Here is a 19,422-nt window from a genome sequence, read left to right on the forward strand (position 1 = left end):
CCAGGGCGCCGGAGGGGCAAGCCCCATCCACTGCTCTGCTGGCTGCTCAGTACAGCCTCGAAACGCAAGTTTAAAATATGTCAGTGAGGGGGGATTTAAAAAAAAATCGTAGTAAGACATTCATGACGTAAAATTTGCCCGTTTCTGTTAAGCACACACTTCAGTGGCACTGAGGACGTAGACAATGTCATGTAACCGACATCTCTATTTCCAGAATTTTTTCATCATCCCAAGCAGAAACGGTGTCCACTAGACAGTCACGTCCCCTCCCACTTCTGCAGCCCCTGGTGACCCCAGCTCTGCCCTCTGTCTCCGCGCCCTCGCTGAGGCGGAATCCTGTCATATTTGTCCTTGGGTGCCTGGCTGTTGTACAGCTTATTGGTCATTTGTGTGACTTATCTGAAGAAATGTCTGTTCAAGACCTTTGCTCACTTTTAGAATTGGATTGTTGGATTTTTTTGGTGAGTTGTGGGAGTTCTTTATATATTCTGCATAGTAATCCCTTATCAGACATAAGATGTGTAAACATTTTGTCTTGTTTTCTGGGTAGTCTTTTCCCTCCCTGTCCTTTAATATACATGGACGATTTTAATTTTGACAAAGTCTGGTGTCTCCCTTTCTTCCCTTGGTTTCCTGTACTTCTGGTGACCCATCCAAGGAATCACCCACAATGTCCATGTTGTGAAGCTCCCCACGTGTCCTCTCCTAATAGCTTTGTGGTCCTGGCACTCAGGGTTAGGTTTTTGATCCATTTTGAGGTAATTTTTGGAAATGAGAGAAGTTTGAGCCCCAGTTTCTTCTGCATGTGGCTCTCCAGTTTCCTGTCCTGGTCATCCAGAGAGCAGCGAGGTCCAGGTTCTCCAGGGTCTGAACAGGTGGGCCACAGGGGAGGGGACTGGAGAGAAGCAGCTGTCACGTGCTCCTTCACCGTAGGGTCCCCCCACCCGGTAATTAAACCAGGTCCTGCTGGAGCCTGGTGTCCCAGTCAAGTACCCCACGGGCACACTGCAGTGTTCTGGAAAACCATAGAAACACTGCTCTCCCCACAGTAGGGCTGCACAGCTGTCTACAGCTTCAGGTGCTGTCTCTCTGCGGAGCCCTCCTCGCCAAGGTCCTGAACAGCTGAACAGCCTCTGCAAACAGTGAGCTGGCCTCTTGGCCTCAATTTCCTTATCTGTGAAGTGGGAATTAAAATAACATCTACCTTTAGGAACGGTGAAGGGCTCAAATGAGGGGAATAAGTGCAGAGCCTAGGACAGCGCCTGACTCGGAGTGGACACTCCAGAGTCAGTGTCGACTCCTCTTTTTGATAAGATTTTTCTGGAACCCTCACTATGTCAGGCTGGCCAGAAACCTGGACAGGCAGTGATAGTCGGCTCAGATGCAAAGGATGAGAAAGTGAACCCAGAATTCCCGAATCCACACTGTGTGCTCGGCAGTGTCTTTTGAGATATTTGAGTGGAGGCTGGCTGCTGAGCCTGGGGACCGGAGGGATCCAGGAGGGAAGACGGGTCCCCAGGCCCCTCACACCCTACATCCCTGGCTTGCTGTGCCTGGCGCCCCTGCACCGTGAGCTGGGCGTTCCTGTCTCCCTTCTCCTTCGGGATGTTTGTGCTCTGTGTCCCTTTGATTCGAAGCTTTAGACCTCAAGGTCCCCAAGGGTGGGAGTTGTGCTCATCTCTGCATGAGAATCAGGCTCAGGGAAGGTCGGGAGGTCCCCTCAGGGCCTTGGCTTGCCCGCCTGGCTCAAGAAGGTGTCCCCCATGGGCCAGACCTGCACTAGGATCCTCTTTTGGGACACATTTATATCCCCAATTTACAGATGAAGAAGACAAGGCTCAGAGTGGGCAGGAAGCTCCCCAAGTGTCCTGCCGTGACGTGACCCCAGATGTGCGGGAGCCAAGGGGGCCCTGCCCTCTCCATGCCTCTGGCCCCAGAAGGCTTTGCAGTACTGCCCAGTACCGGCCAAGCACCTTCCATCCACCCCTGAACAGTGACCCATATGCCTGGGCCACACCCCAGCCCCTCGTCCCCCAGAGCCGTACTCAGAAGGAGCCAGCCCAGCCTGGGGTGAGGAAGATCCCATGGGTGAGGAAGGAGGCGCTGACCAAACTCTGCTTTCCAGACTAGAGGAAGCTCCCCTGGAGTGGTCTAGAGATTGCCCGGCCTCAGCTCAGTCCGGGGAGGAAGGGGGGCTGATTTAGGGAAACTTCACCTAACACACACACCTGACCCTGCTTCACCCAGGTCCCATAGGACTCAGCCCGTCAAGAACCTCGTATTATGGTACACCATTCTGACTGCTTCAGATTCATTTCCTGAGAAATAAAACGGGTTGAAAAGAAATGGACTTGTCTCACATCTGCTGTGGATGACTCTTCTTGGTAGAGGCCACACATGATGCAATTTAAATAGACACAGCTATGGATTATTTTGAAATCTGAGCGAGCAGACGTCAATGAAAGTGTGTTAACCAACTTTCCATCACTATAACAAAATACCTGAGATAATTGACTTATAAAGACAAAAGGTCTATTTTGGCTCACAGTTTTGGAGGTCTCAGTCTATGATTGAATAATACTACTGTTTTGGGCCTGTGGTGGGGCGACACCTCTGGACAGGACTACATGGTACAGCAAAACCACTTTACTGCAAGCCAGCAGACAAAGAGGAAGCGACGGGGTCCCCTTAGAGAGTACGCCTCCAGTGCAGAAGGACCTCCCATGAGGTCCTACCTCCTGAAGGTTCCATTACCTCCCGATAGCGCCACCCATTGACCGTCCCAGCTACAGCATTCCTCTACAAGCTCAGAATGCACCTGCTCCAAAGCCTAGCCGTGTGCACAGAAACGCTAGCCAAAAGCTGAGCTGTACTTACCCTTTGCAAGTTTTGGATTCATGACCGTTTCATAGTTATCAATCTGGGATCTCTTTGAAAGCAAATATTGAATGATCTTTTCTGTCCTGACCTCAACCACCTCGGAAAATTAAGTAGCAGCCTTGAAATGAACCCAGCTTAACTTTTCCCTTCTTGGCCAAAGGGAGAAAAATCTCCCTTTCGTTCCAGGCTGCAAATGGTTCCTTAGCTTTAGGAGGGACACATTTGAGAAAGGAAACACTGGACGTTGGTGAAAGAGACAGGTTCCTTCCAGGATGTGGAACCACTGTAGCCTGAGAAATCTGGGAACTTAAGACCAATGCAGTTCAGCCGGTGTATGCTGGGAGCCAGACACTGGGCACGGTGGGGGTGAAGGAGCTTTCCTGCCTTTGGTTAGGGTACTGTCTGACGGTGGAGGCTGCCAGGAGTCTACTTCTTAAACATTATTAGAGCATGCCAGGTATGGCACACTCCTGCTATCCCAGCTACTTGGGAGGCTGAGGCAGGAGGATCACAAGTTTGAGGCCAGCCTCAGCAACTCAGTGAGACACTGTTTCAAAAAAAGGCAGGGGAGCTGGGACATAGCTCTGGGGTAGAGTATATCCAGGTTCAATCCCCTGTACTTCCAAAAAAAGCTATTAAAGCCTGTCTGACTGAAGAAAATGACATTTAGCATCTGACTCTTAGGGTAGTTTCCAGGGTTTCACTCCATACGTAGGAAATGGTGCCTGATTTGGAGGGGACTCTGGGATCGTGGAGCTGGGGAAACTGGAACTGAGGAGAAGCTGTGTGGGAAGGCCATGGGGGGTGACGCCCGTGGGCGGGTGACCCTGCCCTCACCCTTACAGCCAGCCTGACCCGTCCCTGGAGGACAGCCAGAGCAGAGGCTCCCCGGACGGGAGTGTGCCGCTCGGACAGGGGCGTGCGTCCCCACGCTGCCTCTCGGGCGCACCCACAGCCTCACCTCACGGAGGAGGAGACCGAGGCACCCAGCCGCCAGATCACCTTCCCAGGTGCCGAGGAGGCCGGGAGCATCCTGGTCCTCTCCTGGAGGCTGGAGGCTGCCCACCTCCCGCGTGGAAGCTCAGGTTCCCAGCCCTGCGTGAAGCGCAGACTGACAGGCCGCCCAGCCCCTCGGTGCCTCCAGACTGGGGTGGCCCCTGGGAACACAGCCCCTGGCCAAGGCGTCCGCCACTGCCTCTGGCCAGGGCGGGGCGCTGAGGGGCGGGGCGCTGAGGGGCGGGGCGTGTTCCCTCGGCTCTGCTCGCGACACCTGGCAGACCGTCTGTGGCCGGTGCTCCAGAAGCGTCCAGGGATGGTGGACGGATGAGCCACGCTCCGGGTGCTTCTCATCCGCTTGTCTCACCCTGCACAGGACGCAAGACCCCCAGTCCTGCCTGCCTTGGGACCGAAAGTGACATCAGTGTCCCCGGGAGGAGTCGGGATGCAGGCTTCTTCCTGTCGGGGCGACTCGGTCGGGATGAGTGGGAGAGGCTGGGGCGGTATCCAGGCCCCAGGGTGGTGACGCGGAGGGGACAGGGGCAGACAGGCCACAGGGCTGGAGGTGGAAGACGGGGCTAAGTCCCAGTCCTCCCTCTGTCAGGCGGTGGGATCTTGGGGTCTGTGTCCTGCTTGTAGTGGGAAGAGGTGGCCCAGCGTGGTCCCTGAGCTCTGGGGACAAAGCTTACCTTTGGGGTGACAGTGCAGGGGGCTCTTTTTGCCTCTCGAGTGGTGGACCCAGCCAGAGTCCCCTCCCTGTGAGGTGCCGGGATCTTGTCCAGCCACACACTGGAGACAGAGCTTGAGACCCCAAACGGGGGCCACCCTGAAACATGGGGAGCTGGAGAAGGTGCTGAGCCCCCAGCCCTGCGGAGAGAAGACCCGCCCGCCCGGGCACCGGAAGGCCATCTCTGGGTCAGACCCTCGGGGCTTCTCCTGGGTCCCTGGAGCTCAGCTGGCATTAGTCCTCTGCGAGCAAGTGTTCCTGCGGCTCCACTGTGTCCCCCGGGACAGGGAGGCCTCTCTGGTCCCTCCAAGAGCACGTCTATGGATGAGAGATGACACACCAGCCCCAGAGAGCCACGGCGTGGGGCGGGACCACCCAGGTTCAGACCCCGGCCTGGCCCTCCCGGCCCCATGATCTGGAGAAGTCATTTCATTTAACAGGCCTCCCGTTCTCCGTCTGTGAAATGGGGTGACTCCTACTGACTTCATGGCGTCCGCGGGGGCAAATTATACAGTTGGTGGGTGGCCACCCCGTTCCAAGGATGACATGGCTGTTGTCATCAGCTCTGCCTGGAGGGAAACCCCCTCCGGCCCCCGCCCGAGGCTTCTCCTGGGTAATTTAGGACCTGCACGGTTTGGGGTTGGGGTGATGGCTTCTCTTACGATGTCACATGCCTTGCCAGACCTCCTTGGGTTTTTTGGGTTGTTTTTTTCCTTTTGGGTTCCGGGGATTGAACTCAGGCGCACTCGACCCCTGAGCTACATCCCAGCCCCTATTTTGCATTATTTAGAGACAGGGTCTCCCTGAGTTGCTTAGGGCCTCACTGTTGCTGAGGCTGGCTTTGAACTCTCGATCCTCCTGCCTCAGCCTCCAGAGCTGCTGGGATCACAGGCTGGCCCCTCCTCGGGTTTTGACACTGAGTTCACGAGCCTTTTCTGACTTACTCGACCAGAGTCCGCCGCCCACTCTTCCTGTGCCTGGTGTCCAGGAGGGCACGGTGCTCCTGCCCCAGGGACCCCACAGTGCTCGACCGTGCTGGTCACCCCTCTGTCCCCTGTGCCAGGCTGTGGCTCCTAAGGGGAACATCTGAGAGTGACTAAACGAGACAGGGTGGAGCACAGGAGTGAGGAATCCCAGGCAGGGCCCACTTTAACACTTTACGGCGCACAAGGAAACTTTACTCATTTTGACTCATTTTAAGAAAATTGAAACTACAGGAGGCTCAAAAATCAAAGGACTTTTTTACTTTTAAGTTCCGCCAGTCGCTCGGCCTTGGTGCCCCAGTGTGGCCATCGCCAGGCTGGAGCCTCGCGGCTGAGGGATGCCTGCCTGTGGCTGGGACTGCGATCACCAGGAGCCGTCCTGTGCGCGTGGGGCTGAGCGGGAGCGGGACACCCGCCACACACGGGGTCCTGGGAAGGGCTTCCTCCCCCTGGCTCAGAAACACCGTCTGAAAACTTCCTACTTGAATTTCAGACTTGAGGGAAGCTCATCAGTAGAGTCCCAACAAGCCCCAGGTCCCTGCGCCGATTCCGCCCGGGTGACGTTGGTCCATACTGGGGGCCGACCCTCCACCGCCCTGGTCCCCCTTGGTGGGTGCGGTGTGCCGAGAGGCGGTAGGCACGTGTGGGTTTGCGTTTTTCTGAGCAGCTGAAGACTAAGCTGCAGACAAGCTGCGGGAAGCACAGGAAGGTGAAGCAGCTCTGCCCTCACCTGCTTTGGTGGGCAGGTGCCGAAGCAAGACCTAAAATCCTGAGGGTCAGGGACGCTGGTCTCTCGCCACAGGCCATTCCGCCAGGGCCACCAGGATACCTACGCCCGCGGGGCCCAGGGGAAGTGCTTCGGGAGGGGTCAAAGCATAGTTCTGCCTCCAACCATTGGCCTCAGTTTCCGGGGCTGTAAAATGGGAGTAATGGGCACAGGGCCGTATGAGGCAATAAACACAGCAGGACACGGCGGGCTCCCAGTGACGTGACGGACACCCCAGGACCTTGGAAGCACAGCGCTTGGCTTCTGGTCTCTGTGAGAGCTCCGTGCTAATCCCGTTTCCTTCTTGACTGGGAAGTTCACTCCATCCTCTGGACCAGTAGGAAGCCCCTGCCCCACCTGGGAAGAGCCCAGGGACACCTCCTGAGGGGCAGAGGCGCCTGCCTCTGTGCGGGGTCCTGGGAAGAACCCACCGAGCCACGGGGAAAGCCACAGGCCATCTCGAGGACACGTCTCAGGGAGCATTTGCTCTGCCTGGACACCTGCCAGGCACCGGGGTGGCTGGAGGCCCAGGTCCTCAGGATCTCCAGGAAGGACTGTGGGGAGTAGGTAGGAGCTCAGGTCCTGGGCCAGGCACCAGCCCATGTGGACACGAGCGGCGTTCTTCCCTCAGCGCCTCAGGCCGCCATCTGAAGGATGAGCGGCTCACCAGGGCCACCCCGAGGGAATCTCGAGGGTGTTGAAAGGAGCCCCCAAGAACTAGGGGAGGAAGAACAGGGACCTGCCTCATCTCTCTGGGTCCCGAGTAGAGCCGGGACAGTGGCAGATGCATAGAGGACTGAATAGCTGCCGACTGGCACATCCTCCCAGGTAGGACCCGGATCCTCAACCAAACTTCTAGAAACCCCACCTGGGCCCTGGGGCGCCACCTCCCGCCCAGAGAAGCTTTATTAGAACTGCAGTGCCTCCTGGTGGCCAGTGCGAGCAACTGCAGCCTCGATCTTGGCCTGTGGGGACTTGGGTCCTAGAACCTTGACACAGGGCCAGGGAACCAGCCCTGTGGGTGAGCAACCAGGGCGGTGCTTGTCCCCGGTTTTGGCTTCCTGCCGGCCTGTGCCCCTCCGTAGCCCTTCTCACCCGCTACTGCAGGGATTGCTCTGTTGAACGGAGGAAACAGGCCAAGAGGTGTGTCCAGGGTCGCCTCCATCCTTCATGTCCTGCCCTGTGGCTTGTGGTTTGTGTCCTTGAGGCTTCTTCTCCCCCAGGGTCCTTTCTCCCACTCCCATGCAGCAGGCCCCCCACAACGCCTGGGCTGTGGACTGAGGCCCTCCTGGTCTGGAGCCCAGGGTCTGGGGTCCTCTCCTGGAGGTGCCCCTGCCACCTTTAGCAGGGCATGAGCGCTGGCCCAGTGCTGCCAAGGCAGAAGGCGCCCAAGGACTGTGCTCCCAGCCAGGCACAGAGTCATCTTCCCTAACACTCGGGGTGCTGAGCACCCGCTCACCCCAGGCCCAGGCCCCGCTGCCCGTCCGTGCGGCCGCTCTGAGCTGCTCAGGGAGCCGGAGAGCAGGGGATCCGGTGTTCAGAGGGAAGCCGGCCCAGGTCAGGGAAGAAGCAGGGCGACCCTTGGCACAGGAGAGGGGCCACGAAAACGCAAAGGTCTCGCCATGTTAATAACAAATAAACACATTGAGATAGGATCTCGCTTTCGTCCCAAACAGTAGCAAACGTTCTCAGAACACTGTAACGACTGATCTTGGCCCTGGAGAGGGAGCACACCGCGCCGGCAGCTGAGGATGGGCATGTCCTGAGGACGGCACACGGCTCGACTCGGCTTCCAGTTCTGGGCGCTTCTTCCAAGGGGATCCCCCTGATGGAACAGAGCTTTTACTACAAGGACTTTGGTCCTGGGCCTGTCCTGATTTCTCACAGTCGGTAGGGGACTCATTGGGTAATAAAATAGTTTGTCCCTATGGTGGAATCCACGCAGCTGGAAAGATGTACAGGATAAAGTGTTAAGTTAAAAGAACTTTCACAAAACATGTGTGTGAGTGTGTGTGTGTGTGAGAGAGAGAGAGAGAGCAAGAGCATTTTCTTTCCTTGTCTTGTCCTGTGTGTATACATGTGTGTGCTACTAGGGATGGAAGCTAGGGGTAGTTACCTCTTAGCTACATCCCCATTCCTTTTCACGTTCTGTTTTGAGACAGGGACTTGCTAAATTGCTGAGGCTGGCCTCAATCTCATGATCCTCCTGCCTCAGCCTCCCAAGTGGCTGGGATGACAGGCGTGAGCCATCCTGCCTGGCTTCTCTTGGCTTGTCTTGATTTTTTTAAAACTTTCCTTATAGAACACAGATTACTACTTGTAGTGGAAAAAAAAAATCAAAGCCACAAAAGTGACTGTGCAGGAGAAGGACATACAGGTGACAACAGTAGCTAGTCATGCAACAAAGGGAGAAGGTGGTGCCTGGCAGGAGGTGGATGGCCAGGAGGTGGCTAGGGATCCGTGGGGCCTGAGCTCCTGGGCAGTGCGCTGGGGGAGGGGCCAGAGGCGCCAGGCTCCCCTGCAGGACCGCCGCCCCTGTGAGCCTGATTTGCAGGGCTGGCAAATTCAGGAAAGGGGGAGCACACGACAGCACACCAGGAGGCCCCGTGGCCGTGAAGGCCAGGCCCACCACCAGGCATCTGTCCTGTGGTTTCCAGGCAACCTGTGGCACGTGCCAGTACCTAAAGCGTTCACCGTCTGCTTGCATTTCCAGGCGAGCGGAGAATCCCATGCTGCACTTGGCCGTCCTAATGAGGCCCTGGCAGCCAGTGGGGGCCTCTGCAGCACCATCGGGAAGTCCTGGGCACCCTCTGGCTGTGCAGGGGGTGGAGGGCCTGAAGGTCCCGACTTGAACCTGAGCCCGGGAGCCCCCGTCCCCCGTGCAGGCCTTATTGTGAGGACAGTGGCCGTCCCCACCCCAGGAGGGGCCTTCCTCTGGAGCTGCCCTGCCCTCCTCCACCCCACTCCGCCGGTCATCGCTCACTCCCATGACCCCACAGCACAGAGCCCAGCACCGCAGCACAGGCACACGGGGACTGCGGTGGCTGCTTTCAGGTCCCCGCCTGCGTGTTCAGGGGAGGACAAGTGGAAAAAAATTCAGGCCAGAAAAAAGGGCGGGGTGGGGGGGCAAAGTCAACCCATAGTCTTACTTCTGGAAACTTCTAGCACTTTCTAAGGACAGATACGCCACGCCCTCCCCACTTTTTGTCGAAAGGAGATTTACTTAACACAAGATGAGCCTCTTTCCAGCACGAAAGTGCTGTTGTGTAAGGTCAGTTCCATCCGTTTGTTCATCTGGCCTGTACTGAGCACCGACCGAGTTCCAGGGACAACAATCGGCACTGGACAGAAGGGGAGCGGGCGGCAAGTACATCCAGATACATTCCCTGTCTTATGGGGGGAGAATAAACAAAGATAAAACAAACAAAAGAAACCAAATAATGCGCCATGATTCACACTGAATGCCAAGAAGGAATAAAGACTCAGGACACGTCACCCTTGATTCAGCAGCCTACTGCTGATAGGTTAGCTGATTTCAGGTTTCTTATACACTAAAGCAACGCTACAATGAACTTTCTCTAGTTAATTCTTTAGGCCCATGACTAATTACTTCTTTAGGATAAATTTCTGAAAATGAGATTTCTGGATGAAGGCCTGTTGTGAGGCTGCGCATCATGGCAGGAGCATGAAGTAGAGGAACATCTCACTTCAAGGCAGCTGGAAAGTAGAGAGAGGAGACTGGTATCCCATAATCCCATTCAAGAGTATGACACCAGTGATCTGTGACCTCTCCTATCCCCCACCTCTTAAAGGTCCTACCACTTTCCAATGCAAATCAAAACTACATTGAGATTTCATCTCACACCAGTCAAAATGGCAGTCACCAAGAACACAATAATAAATGCTGGAGAGGATGTGGAAAAAGAGGAACACTTGTACACTGTTGTGGGCTTGTAAATTAGTGCAACCACTGTGGAAATCAGTATGGAGTTTCCTCAAAAGACTAGGCATGGAACCCATCCTATGACCCAGCTATACCCCTTCTCGGTGTTTATCCTCAATAGTTAAAGTCAGTGTGCTACGGTGACACGTGCACACCCACACTTATAGCATCACAACTCACAAGAGCCGAACGATGGGACCAGCCTAGGTGTCTGTCAACAGATGAATGCATAAAGAAAACACGGTATCGATACACCATGGTGTTTGACTCAACCATAAAGAAGAATGAAAATTGTGTCATTTGTAGGAAAATGGATAGCACTTGAGATCATTATGTTAAGTGAACTAAGCCAAACTCAGAAGGTCAGGGATCGTGTGTGTTCTTTCACGTGGATGCTAGGAAAGAAAAAGATAGGTGTGGGAGGATCTCATGAAAATGGAAGGGAGATCAGTGGAGAAGAGGAAAGAGACAAAGGGGAGGGGGAGACGAAAGGGGGAAATACTGGGGAATGACATTCAAATTATATCGTTATATCGTGTGCATGTGCGAATACCTAACAACAGATCCCACCATGATAAACGCTCCAATAAAGAATATGGAAATTTAAAAAAAGGCTCTACCACTTTCCAAAAGTACCAAGCTGAGGACCAAGCTTCAACACATGGACCTTTGGGGGCATTGCAGACCCAAATGATAGCACTCTTGCTGCTTCCAGTTTGGGGCGCCCATGAACAAAGCTGCTGTAAACAGTGGCACTCAACCTTCCTTTCTTCAGGACGGAGGCCTGAAGTGGGATTGCTCGGTTGGGAGCTAAGTGTCAGTTGAATTCTGTAGACCCTTTTCCCACCAGTGGTGTCTGAACGCTGCAGGGCTCCACACCCTCCCTCTAACTTAGCAGGGTCAGGTTTTCTTATTTCCACGGTCACGGGCTGCAGGGAAATCTCACGGTGGTTTTGATTTGCATTTTCACAATGGATAACGATGCTGAGTCCGTGTCCACGCTTGCTTGCCACCTGTATAGCTTCTTTGGTGATTCAAATAGTTGCCCACCTTTATTTATGATTATAGTCAACATTCCTACTAATTAAACTCCCCGCTTCATTCCGATTTCACTCATTTCCTCCGATGTCCTTATGCTGGGACACCTCGTTCCTTTTGGTCCTTGTCTTCCCTCAGCCTCCTCTGGTCTGTGACTTTCCTTGTTCAGAGAAGCGTTTTAGGGTTTGGTGGATGGGTGTTGGTGACAGGGCTGGTGTCCCCTCTGAGTGGCTGGCCTGAGTATGGGCGTCACCACGCACTCCTGTGGACTGGCAGTCCCTTGCGCACAGACGTGTTCCATGCGTGCTGGCTGCGATGTCACCCAGTTCCTGCTGCCCCTCGGGCGTTCTTTACTGGGAGTGGAGCTAAGGTAGGGCATCCGAGTGGAGCTCGGAGAGCCCAGGGGCGGCGGAGGAGGGGCGGGGACGTGATCGATGGCTAACCTTTAACCTCCGCCACCCCCACTCGACTGATCGGACAGCGGTGGTTTAACCAGTGCCCTTTGAATAGCACAAAGGGCCGCACGCTGGCTGTGGGGCCGGCTCTCCCCAGAACAGAGCCGGAGAGCCACATGGCCCCCCACAAAGCAGATGTTTGGAGGAAAAATAGATGTAATCAAAACCACGGGGGTATCACCCAGACCCCGTAGCCATGCGCTCTAGCACACCGTGCCCACCCCAGGCCTGCGCAGGGGCCGGCTGCCGGTGACCACGCCCACGCACAACTGCGCATGCCCAGAGGTACCCCCACCTAGTGCCCACGCTAGACCACTGCACAGTGCCCTCTCCGCAGACCAGTCGGCAAGCCCCGCACACGTGTCCCCACAAACACCCCAACGGCAGGCTGGTGCCCACGCCCTAGGGGGCACATCCACGGAGAACGCCACAATAGGCCCCAGCACCCCCACCGGTCACAGCGACTTCGGAAATGCACTCTAAAAAAAGGGGTCCCTGAATCGAATGACGTCACTGGGTTGAACAAAGACAAGTGGGTGGGGGGCGATGGGGTGAAGAAGCTTCTCCGCCCGGCCACACCCACCAGCCAGGGCGGTGCCTCGCGGGAGCAGGGGCTCTGGGAAGGGTGTGCGCTAGGCGTGTCCCCGGCGGAGTCGCCAGAGCAGGAAGGACCTGCCTGTGGCTCCTGAGGAGCAGTGGAAGCTTGGACCCAGAGCTGCGGCCTCATCAGAAGGGGTCAGAAGAAGCTTCGGTGCCGTGAGGCCACCCTGGTGGGCGCCTGCCTCGGGCCGGGCCTTGCTCTTGGTGGTGGCCGCATGGCCTCCTCTCGGCGGTCAGGGGCTTCTTCCAGACTAACACTGGGGAGCTGCGGGCTGGGGCTGTATTGTCCTGGCCCACCTCCTTGGCCCGGGGACCGTCCCGCCAGGCCCCTCCCTGCTCTGGGAGGGGCGCAGCCCCCAGCTAGCCTGGGCTCCTTGCCCTGCAGCTGATGAGGGTCCTGAGAAGGCAGCCCAGGGGGACCCGGGCAGGGCTCTGGTGCTGCGCAGCCTGTTCCAGTGCTGGGCGGGCCTGGTCCTGGAGGAGGCTCCCTGGCAGCAGGGCAAGCGGAGGGCCTGGGTTCCTTCCTCCCATGCTGGTGGTGCCTCCCCTGGGACTCACGACCCTTTTTTAAAAATTTATTTATTTATTTTGGTACCTGGGATGGGGGGGGGTGCTTAACCCCCGAGCCACATCCCCAGCCCTATTTTGTATTTTATTTAGAGACAGGGTCTCACTGAGTTGCTTAGGGCCTCACTAAGTTGCTGAGGCTGGCTTTGAACCTGCCATCCTCCTGCCTCAGCCTCCCCAGCTGCTGGATGACAGGCGTGCACCGCCGTTCCCAGCCCCTCCTTGGTTTTTGACGCTGAGTTCACGAGCCTCTTCTGACCTTTTCACCCAGGGCCGGCTGCCCTCACTGACTCTCCTTTCCTGCCCAGGCTCCTCAAGGTCTGACATGGTCTTTCTTCTCCCTGCTGTCCCCAGTCATCTGCCACAGGATGTCCCCCCTGGATGGTTGCATTGTTTCTGCAGGTCCCTTTTTAACGTGTCTGGTCTGCTTTGTTCTCTCCGCGGAGCAGGATGAACTGGTTCCTTCATTTTGTACGACTAACACGTTCTGCCTGTGTGCTGGAGGGGACCAGCACACAGTAGGTACGCAAGGACAGAGTGAGAGCCCAGGGTGCTTGCCTGTGAGAGAGTTCACCTGCTCTTCCACAGCCCTCCCTCGACTCTGCCGCTGCCCACGCTGTGCTAGAGCCCTGGGCGGAGACGGGACAGATGACAGGAGGGCCTGCAGGCGGGGCTGGACTCGGAGGCTGGTTAGACACTGGTCAGCAAGCACAGGCAGTCACTGCAGAGGCGAGCCGCAGACAGGGCTGGGCATCCTGGGGGGCTTCCTGGAGGAGCCGGTGTGTCATTGGAGTACGATTGGAAGAGAGGAAGGTTCCAGGCAGGGGCTGTGGGGCCAAGAGGCCGGTGGTTTTGGTCAGGAGTAACTGGGCCGAGCGGCAGGGTCTCAGTTCTCAGTGGCCATCCCGAGGGCAGTGAGGCTGGCTGGAGTCTGCAGCACCAGGCCTCAGGCCCAGACTGACTGTCCAGCTGGACCCTCCAGAGCATCAGGTTGCGGGTGATCTGCTGGCTCCTGCGGCCCGGCCTGCCGCCCACCTGCCCCCTGACGTGCACCTGTCTCAGTTGTCCCCCTTGGGCTCAGAGCCACGTGAAAACAGCCGTGGGGACCAGAGCCATCAGCCAGGAGGATGGCAGCTGTGGGAGGGGCAGCCGTATCCTCGAGGCTGCTTGGGGAAGGGTCTGGACCAGGACAGCGAGCCAGACCTGCAGGACGTGGAGAAGCGCTGGGTCTGGGGCATGTGGCCCTCCTGTCCTGGGGTCAGACCGCCCCTGCCACCCGGGTCGGAGCCCCAGCTCCCGGGAGTCCGTGGCTTGCCACCTGAGCGGTGGAGCGGCTGCAGGTTCAGGGAGGTTTTCTTCCTTGTCCGGAGACCCAGTCTCAGAGTCAACGCAGGGCGACTTATGATCCGGAAGCCCGGGCTGAGCGGCTCCTTCCGTCTTCCAGGCTCGCTGCCGCCCCGGCACCGCCGCCCCTGCCGCCTCCAGCCTGGGCTGCCCACGGGCTGCGGCAGTGCCAGCCAGCCCTGCTGGTCCTCCTCTCTCCGCTCGGGGTCTGCTGCCCCACGTATCCATGAGACTCCGGCGGAGCAGTCTGCCCTGGGAAGTCGCAGGCAGGGCGCGCAGGGCCGGGGCCCAGCCAGGTGCCCAGGTCCTGGGCCGCTGGTCCTTGTGCTGGGGCCCCCTCCCTGTCTCTCCCCTCGCCTGGTCTCAGCGGGAGGCTGGGGAGGGGCAAAACTGGGCCCCTGTTTCTCACTATGGAGGCTGGACCTTCTGCCTCCTCTGGCTTCTGCATCAAGAGCCAGCTTCCTGCTGGGGCTCCTCTGGGCTGCACCCCGTTCCCTCATCCCTCAGGACGCCCACAGCAGGATCCCAGGACCCCCTGAGGCCCTGGATTCCTTCTGCCTCTCCCTCCTCCCCGGGGCCGCAGGGTAGAGTGGCTGAGGCCGTTCTGTGGACGGGGGGACACGCTCCATCTTCCCTCCGGCCTTGGTTTCCCCTCCGTTCAGCCAGGGGTTTGGGGTGGTCCTGCCAACCTTGGTTTCCAGGAGCTGCCCTGGCCTGGCCCCAGGTCCCCCTGTGTGGGGTGGTGGCCCCCAGGTTGGATGCCAGAGGAGACTTGAGGGTCCCGGGGCTACGGACTGGGGCCTGGAGCAGCCTGAGGGCAGGTGGGACAGGGCCACCCCCTGGCCTGGCCTCAGGAAGTTGTGTAACGGGAGGGTTATTTTTGGTGAGACTGGGTGGGATTTCTTTCCTTAAAAAAAACCCAAAACATGAAACTTACTTGTCTGCCAAGAAGATAAATATCTCTGCTGAAAGCTCTGGTCCCGGCTGCCAGCTGCAGTTTGCATAAGGCTGTCTGCCTGCGCCTGGGCTCACGCGGGTGTCATGTGTGATGCCTCTGGCCGTCACCATCCCCGTGGCATCTGTGTGGGGACCAGGCGTGGCCGCCTGAAGCTGTTCCCAGGCCTGCTCTGGGCACTCACCTCTGCCACCTTTCCTCGGTGCCTTGGAGACACTGGAGGACAGAGGCAAAATGTCCCTCTCGGCTGCCCCAGGACACCCAGAGCCAGGGCTGAGAGTGAATGGCCCTCGGCCTCCGGGACAGGCGTGGAGTCAGTGACCCAGGCTCGAGGACTCACCCTGACCTTTGGTGCCGTCACGTGGGCTTATTTCCAGAAGAAGAGCCTGAGGGTCAAAGGGGGATACTCATTCCCACAACACATGCTGTGCCAACCGTCTGAGCGTGCACATGTGACGTCTCGATGGCGCCCTGCACGTCTTATCAACCGTGCACGTGGTCGCACTCGGCCAGGTCCCTTTACCACAATCACAGGCAGGGGCCTTTGGCTATCGAGGGCCTCTCACCAGTGCCCAGGTGCCCCGTTGGTGCCCACAGTACCCCTGCAGACTCCTGTGCCCGGGGTCTTCTCCAGGGGGCCTTCTCCAGGGCTGGAGTCCTCTGGGGCCGACTGTGGTGGTGGGCTTGCCAGGCCAGACCAGAAACGGGACCCAACCCTGGCGAACGCCCGCACGGCAGCCCTGTGCCCAGTGCCTGCCCGTTCCCATGGCCACCGCGGGGGACCCGACGGGTGTCTTCAGCTCCCCGACAGAGGGAGGCCGAGGCATGGAGGGTGGGTCAACCCCTGGGGCACAGAGCTGGGGTCGCAGGCGTGGGTCTGGAACCCGGCCCCAGGGCCCACACCCTACGCCCGGCCGCCAGGTGAGCGTGTCTCGGGATGTGGACTGCTGCTCTGCCCACCCTCCGCCTGGCTCCGCTTCCTCATCCTAACCTGCGGGGCTTGGCTCCGCAGCCCCTTAGAGCCCTGAGCTTCTGGGGATGGGCACGGGAGGCCCCTGCCAGCGGGCAGTGGCCGCGAGCTGCTCAGTCCCCAGGGCCTCGAGGCTGGCCTCTGGTGGCGGGCGCTGGGTGGCCTCGGTCAACAGCGGGCAGTTCACAGCTTGTGAAAGGGAACAAGCCCGGTGCCTCCATTGTGCCCACTCCCAAGAAGAAAGACCCGGTGCACAGGAGGTGAGGCCAGGGGCCGAGGGCGGGGGGTGGCAAGGGCATTGACCCCTGGGCCCTGGACTGTGGGACGGAGGCTCCATGACTTCTCTGAACCTCAGATGAGACCAGACTGTCTCAGCGATGGCCTCTGCTGGCACCTCCCAAGTCAGTGGGACCAGGCATGACTGCTGGGTTTCCACCCGCCGGGGAGGCCAGGGCGCGGGGCCAGCCTCTTCCATGCCCAGAGACGTCCCGGCCCAGGGAGGAGTGGGGATTCAAGTCACACGGTTCAGAGGGGCCGACGCAGAGCCAGTGACACTGGTACTTGAAAGGGCCCGTTCTCAGATGATGCCAAAGAGGCACAGAGAGGGGAGTGGGCTTGCCCAGGGCCACACAGCACGCAACGCCCCTCCTCCTCTCCTGTTGGCTCGGCCGCTGGTGTCTGACCCTGTTTCCTCTCCCCTCAGCCAAAGAGAGCTCCCTGGGAGAGCCGGAGCTGCCCCCCGACTCCGACACCGTGGGCATGGACAGCAGCTACCTCAGTGTGAAGGAGGCCGGCGGGAAGGGGCCCCAGGACCGGGCCAGCGCCGACCTCCCCAGCCCGCTGGAGAAGGCGGACTCGGAGAGCAGCAAGGGCAAGAAGCGGCGGAACCGCACGACCTTCACCAGCTACCAGCTGGAGGAGCTGGAGAAGGTCTTCCAGAAGACGCACTACCCCGACGTGTACGCGCGGGAGCAGCTGGCCATGAGGACCGACCTCACCGAGGCGCGCGTGCAGGTCAGTGGGCGGCGGGCCGCGAGCGGGCTCGCAGTGGCTTCCTGCGCCCAGAGGCCACCCCAGAGGCTGGGGCCCGGGCTCCAGCCACCGTGTGCCCAGCCACAAGACAGGCTCCTCCACTGTGCAGGGGGCGAAAGAAGCGGGGCTGCAGCGGAGGGGTAGGAGCCCACCGCCTGAGAGCCCGGGGCCCTCCGTGAAGGAGCAGGTGGCCCTCTGCGCTGGAAGGCCTGGGAAGCCGCCCACACGCAAAGGCACCACGGCAGCCGGGCGGAGGCACGGACAACCCAGATCTTCCCTGGGACGGCTGCTGCTCCTGCCCGACAGGTCCCAACTCAACACACCTCCCCGAGGAGTCTGCTGGCCATGGTGGCCAGGGCAGTAGACCCGCCACCGCCCAACCACGAGCCTCCACCCAGCCCACACAACAGCACAACACAGCTCAACACAACACAACACAACACAAACCCATACAACACAACACAAGCCCACACAACAGCACAACACAAGCCCACACAACACAATGCAACACAAGCCCACACGACACAACATAACAACACAAGCCCACACAACACAAGCCCACACTACACAACACAACACAAACTCACACAACACAACACAAGCCTACACAACACAACACAAGCCAACACAACACAACAAAACACAAGCCCACACAACACAACACAGCACAACACAAGCCCACACGACTCACCAATACAACTCAGCCCAATGCAACCAAAGCAGGACACCTCTCCACACAGTTCGCTTTGTCTTTATAGAACTGATGACCAGCTTAAGTGCCTTGTCTCCTCCCACTAGAGCCTAGATTCCTTAATTGGTCATCTTGTGTCCCCCACCAATGGGGAAGGTTGAACCCAGAGCACCAAGGGCAAGAAATAGACATCTGTAGAGCACCTGACCTCTGACCAAGAGATGTGTCCCGCTTCCCCGTGTGAAATTGTAGCAAAGAAAGAACTAGGAGCCGAAGCACTCTGTGAACCTAAATACAGGTAGCAGAAATCACATGCTAAGCTTCAGGCTTTGGTGCAACACAAATAAACCTCACTCGTAGGCTGTCAGCCCAGAGCATGGTGGAAGAGGCAGACACAAGCCTGGTGCGGTGGCACACGCCTGTAATCCCAGCAATTCGGGAGGCTGAGGCAGGAGGACCACGAGTTCGAGGTCAGCCTCAGCAATTTAGTGAGACTCTAAGCATCTTAGCGAGACCCTGTCTCAAAACAAAAAATAAATTAATGAATTAAAAATAAAAATTAAAAGGACTGGGATGTGGCTCAGTGGTAGAGCAGCCGCCTGGGTTCAATCCCCAGCACCCTCTATCTATGGCAGAGAAAGGGGGTCACATGGCAGTTTTCCCCTCCAGGGTGCCCGAAAAATCAGCAGCCTGCGAGCAAAAAGGATTTTTTTCTTTTTAATTGGCACAGCACAGTGCAGCCCAGCAGGATGGACCGCCGAGACCCCTGTGCCCCTGGCAGACCCGGGCGCGGTGGCCAGTTCACTGGAGATCTTGAGCAGGGCGGCTCTAAGGCATCATGAAACCTCTGTGCGTCAGCCATGTTCTGTAGGCTGAGGCCGAGGAGGCATTTGTAATCTAGTCCAGAAACTTTTCCATCCCAAACAGCCAACGTGAAAAAGAAACAGCAGGTACCAATAAACCTGCAGCTCTCCAGACTGCAGCTACTCAAAGCGGCTCAGGAGTCACGTGTTGAGCCTGCGTGAATGAGGACGGAGCCGGGGCCTCCCGGGCTCAGAGGCCCTCGCCTGCCTGGCTCTGGCAGCAGCCCCAGCATCTGACCGTGGCTCCAACTGATGGACTCGGGGAGCCGTGGGCGTAGGTGGGGAGGAGGCCCCTCCCAGGAGACCCCGTGCATGCTGTGTGGCGTGGGAGCCGCTGGTGCCTCTTGGGTTCAGCATGTGCGTGTGCGTGTGCGTGTGCGTGTGTGTGCGTGTGCATGCGTGTGCGTGTGCGTGTGTGTGTGCACACACCCAGGCTTCCTCGTGAAGGGTCGGGAGTGCAGGAGCAGAACTCACCAGGTGTTAAAGGAAGGACAGCCCCTTGGGCAGCAGGCACAGAGAGGACACAGCGCCGGCAGCACGTTAGTCACCCCGTGCAGGTTGGGGAATATTCTCTCCACACACACATACCCGTGCATGTCTCCTTCCAGAGTT

The 19,422-nt window shown here is 58.2% G+C and overlaps 1 protein-coding gene across 1 annotated transcript in view; it reads left to right on the forward strand.

The window, feature by feature from the left end:
- Alx4 (ALX homeobox 4) overlaps window positions 1–19,422 on the forward strand; it is a 37,070-nt gene that overhangs the window by 11,450 nt on the left and 6,198 nt on the right. Inside the window, exon 2 of the mRNA XM_047519053.1 lies at window positions 16,928–17,238. Coding sequence (XP_047375009.1) covers window positions 16,928–17,238 — 311 coding nt within the window. The remainder of the gene's footprint in view (window positions 1–16,927; window positions 17,239–19,422) is intronic.

Source organism: Sciurus carolinensis, chromosome 11 (genome assembly GCF_902686445.1).
Source record: "Sciurus carolinensis chromosome 11, mSciCar1.2, whole genome shotgun sequence".
NCBI lineage: Eukaryota > Metazoa > Chordata > Mammalia > Rodentia > Sciuridae > Sciurus > Sciurus carolinensis.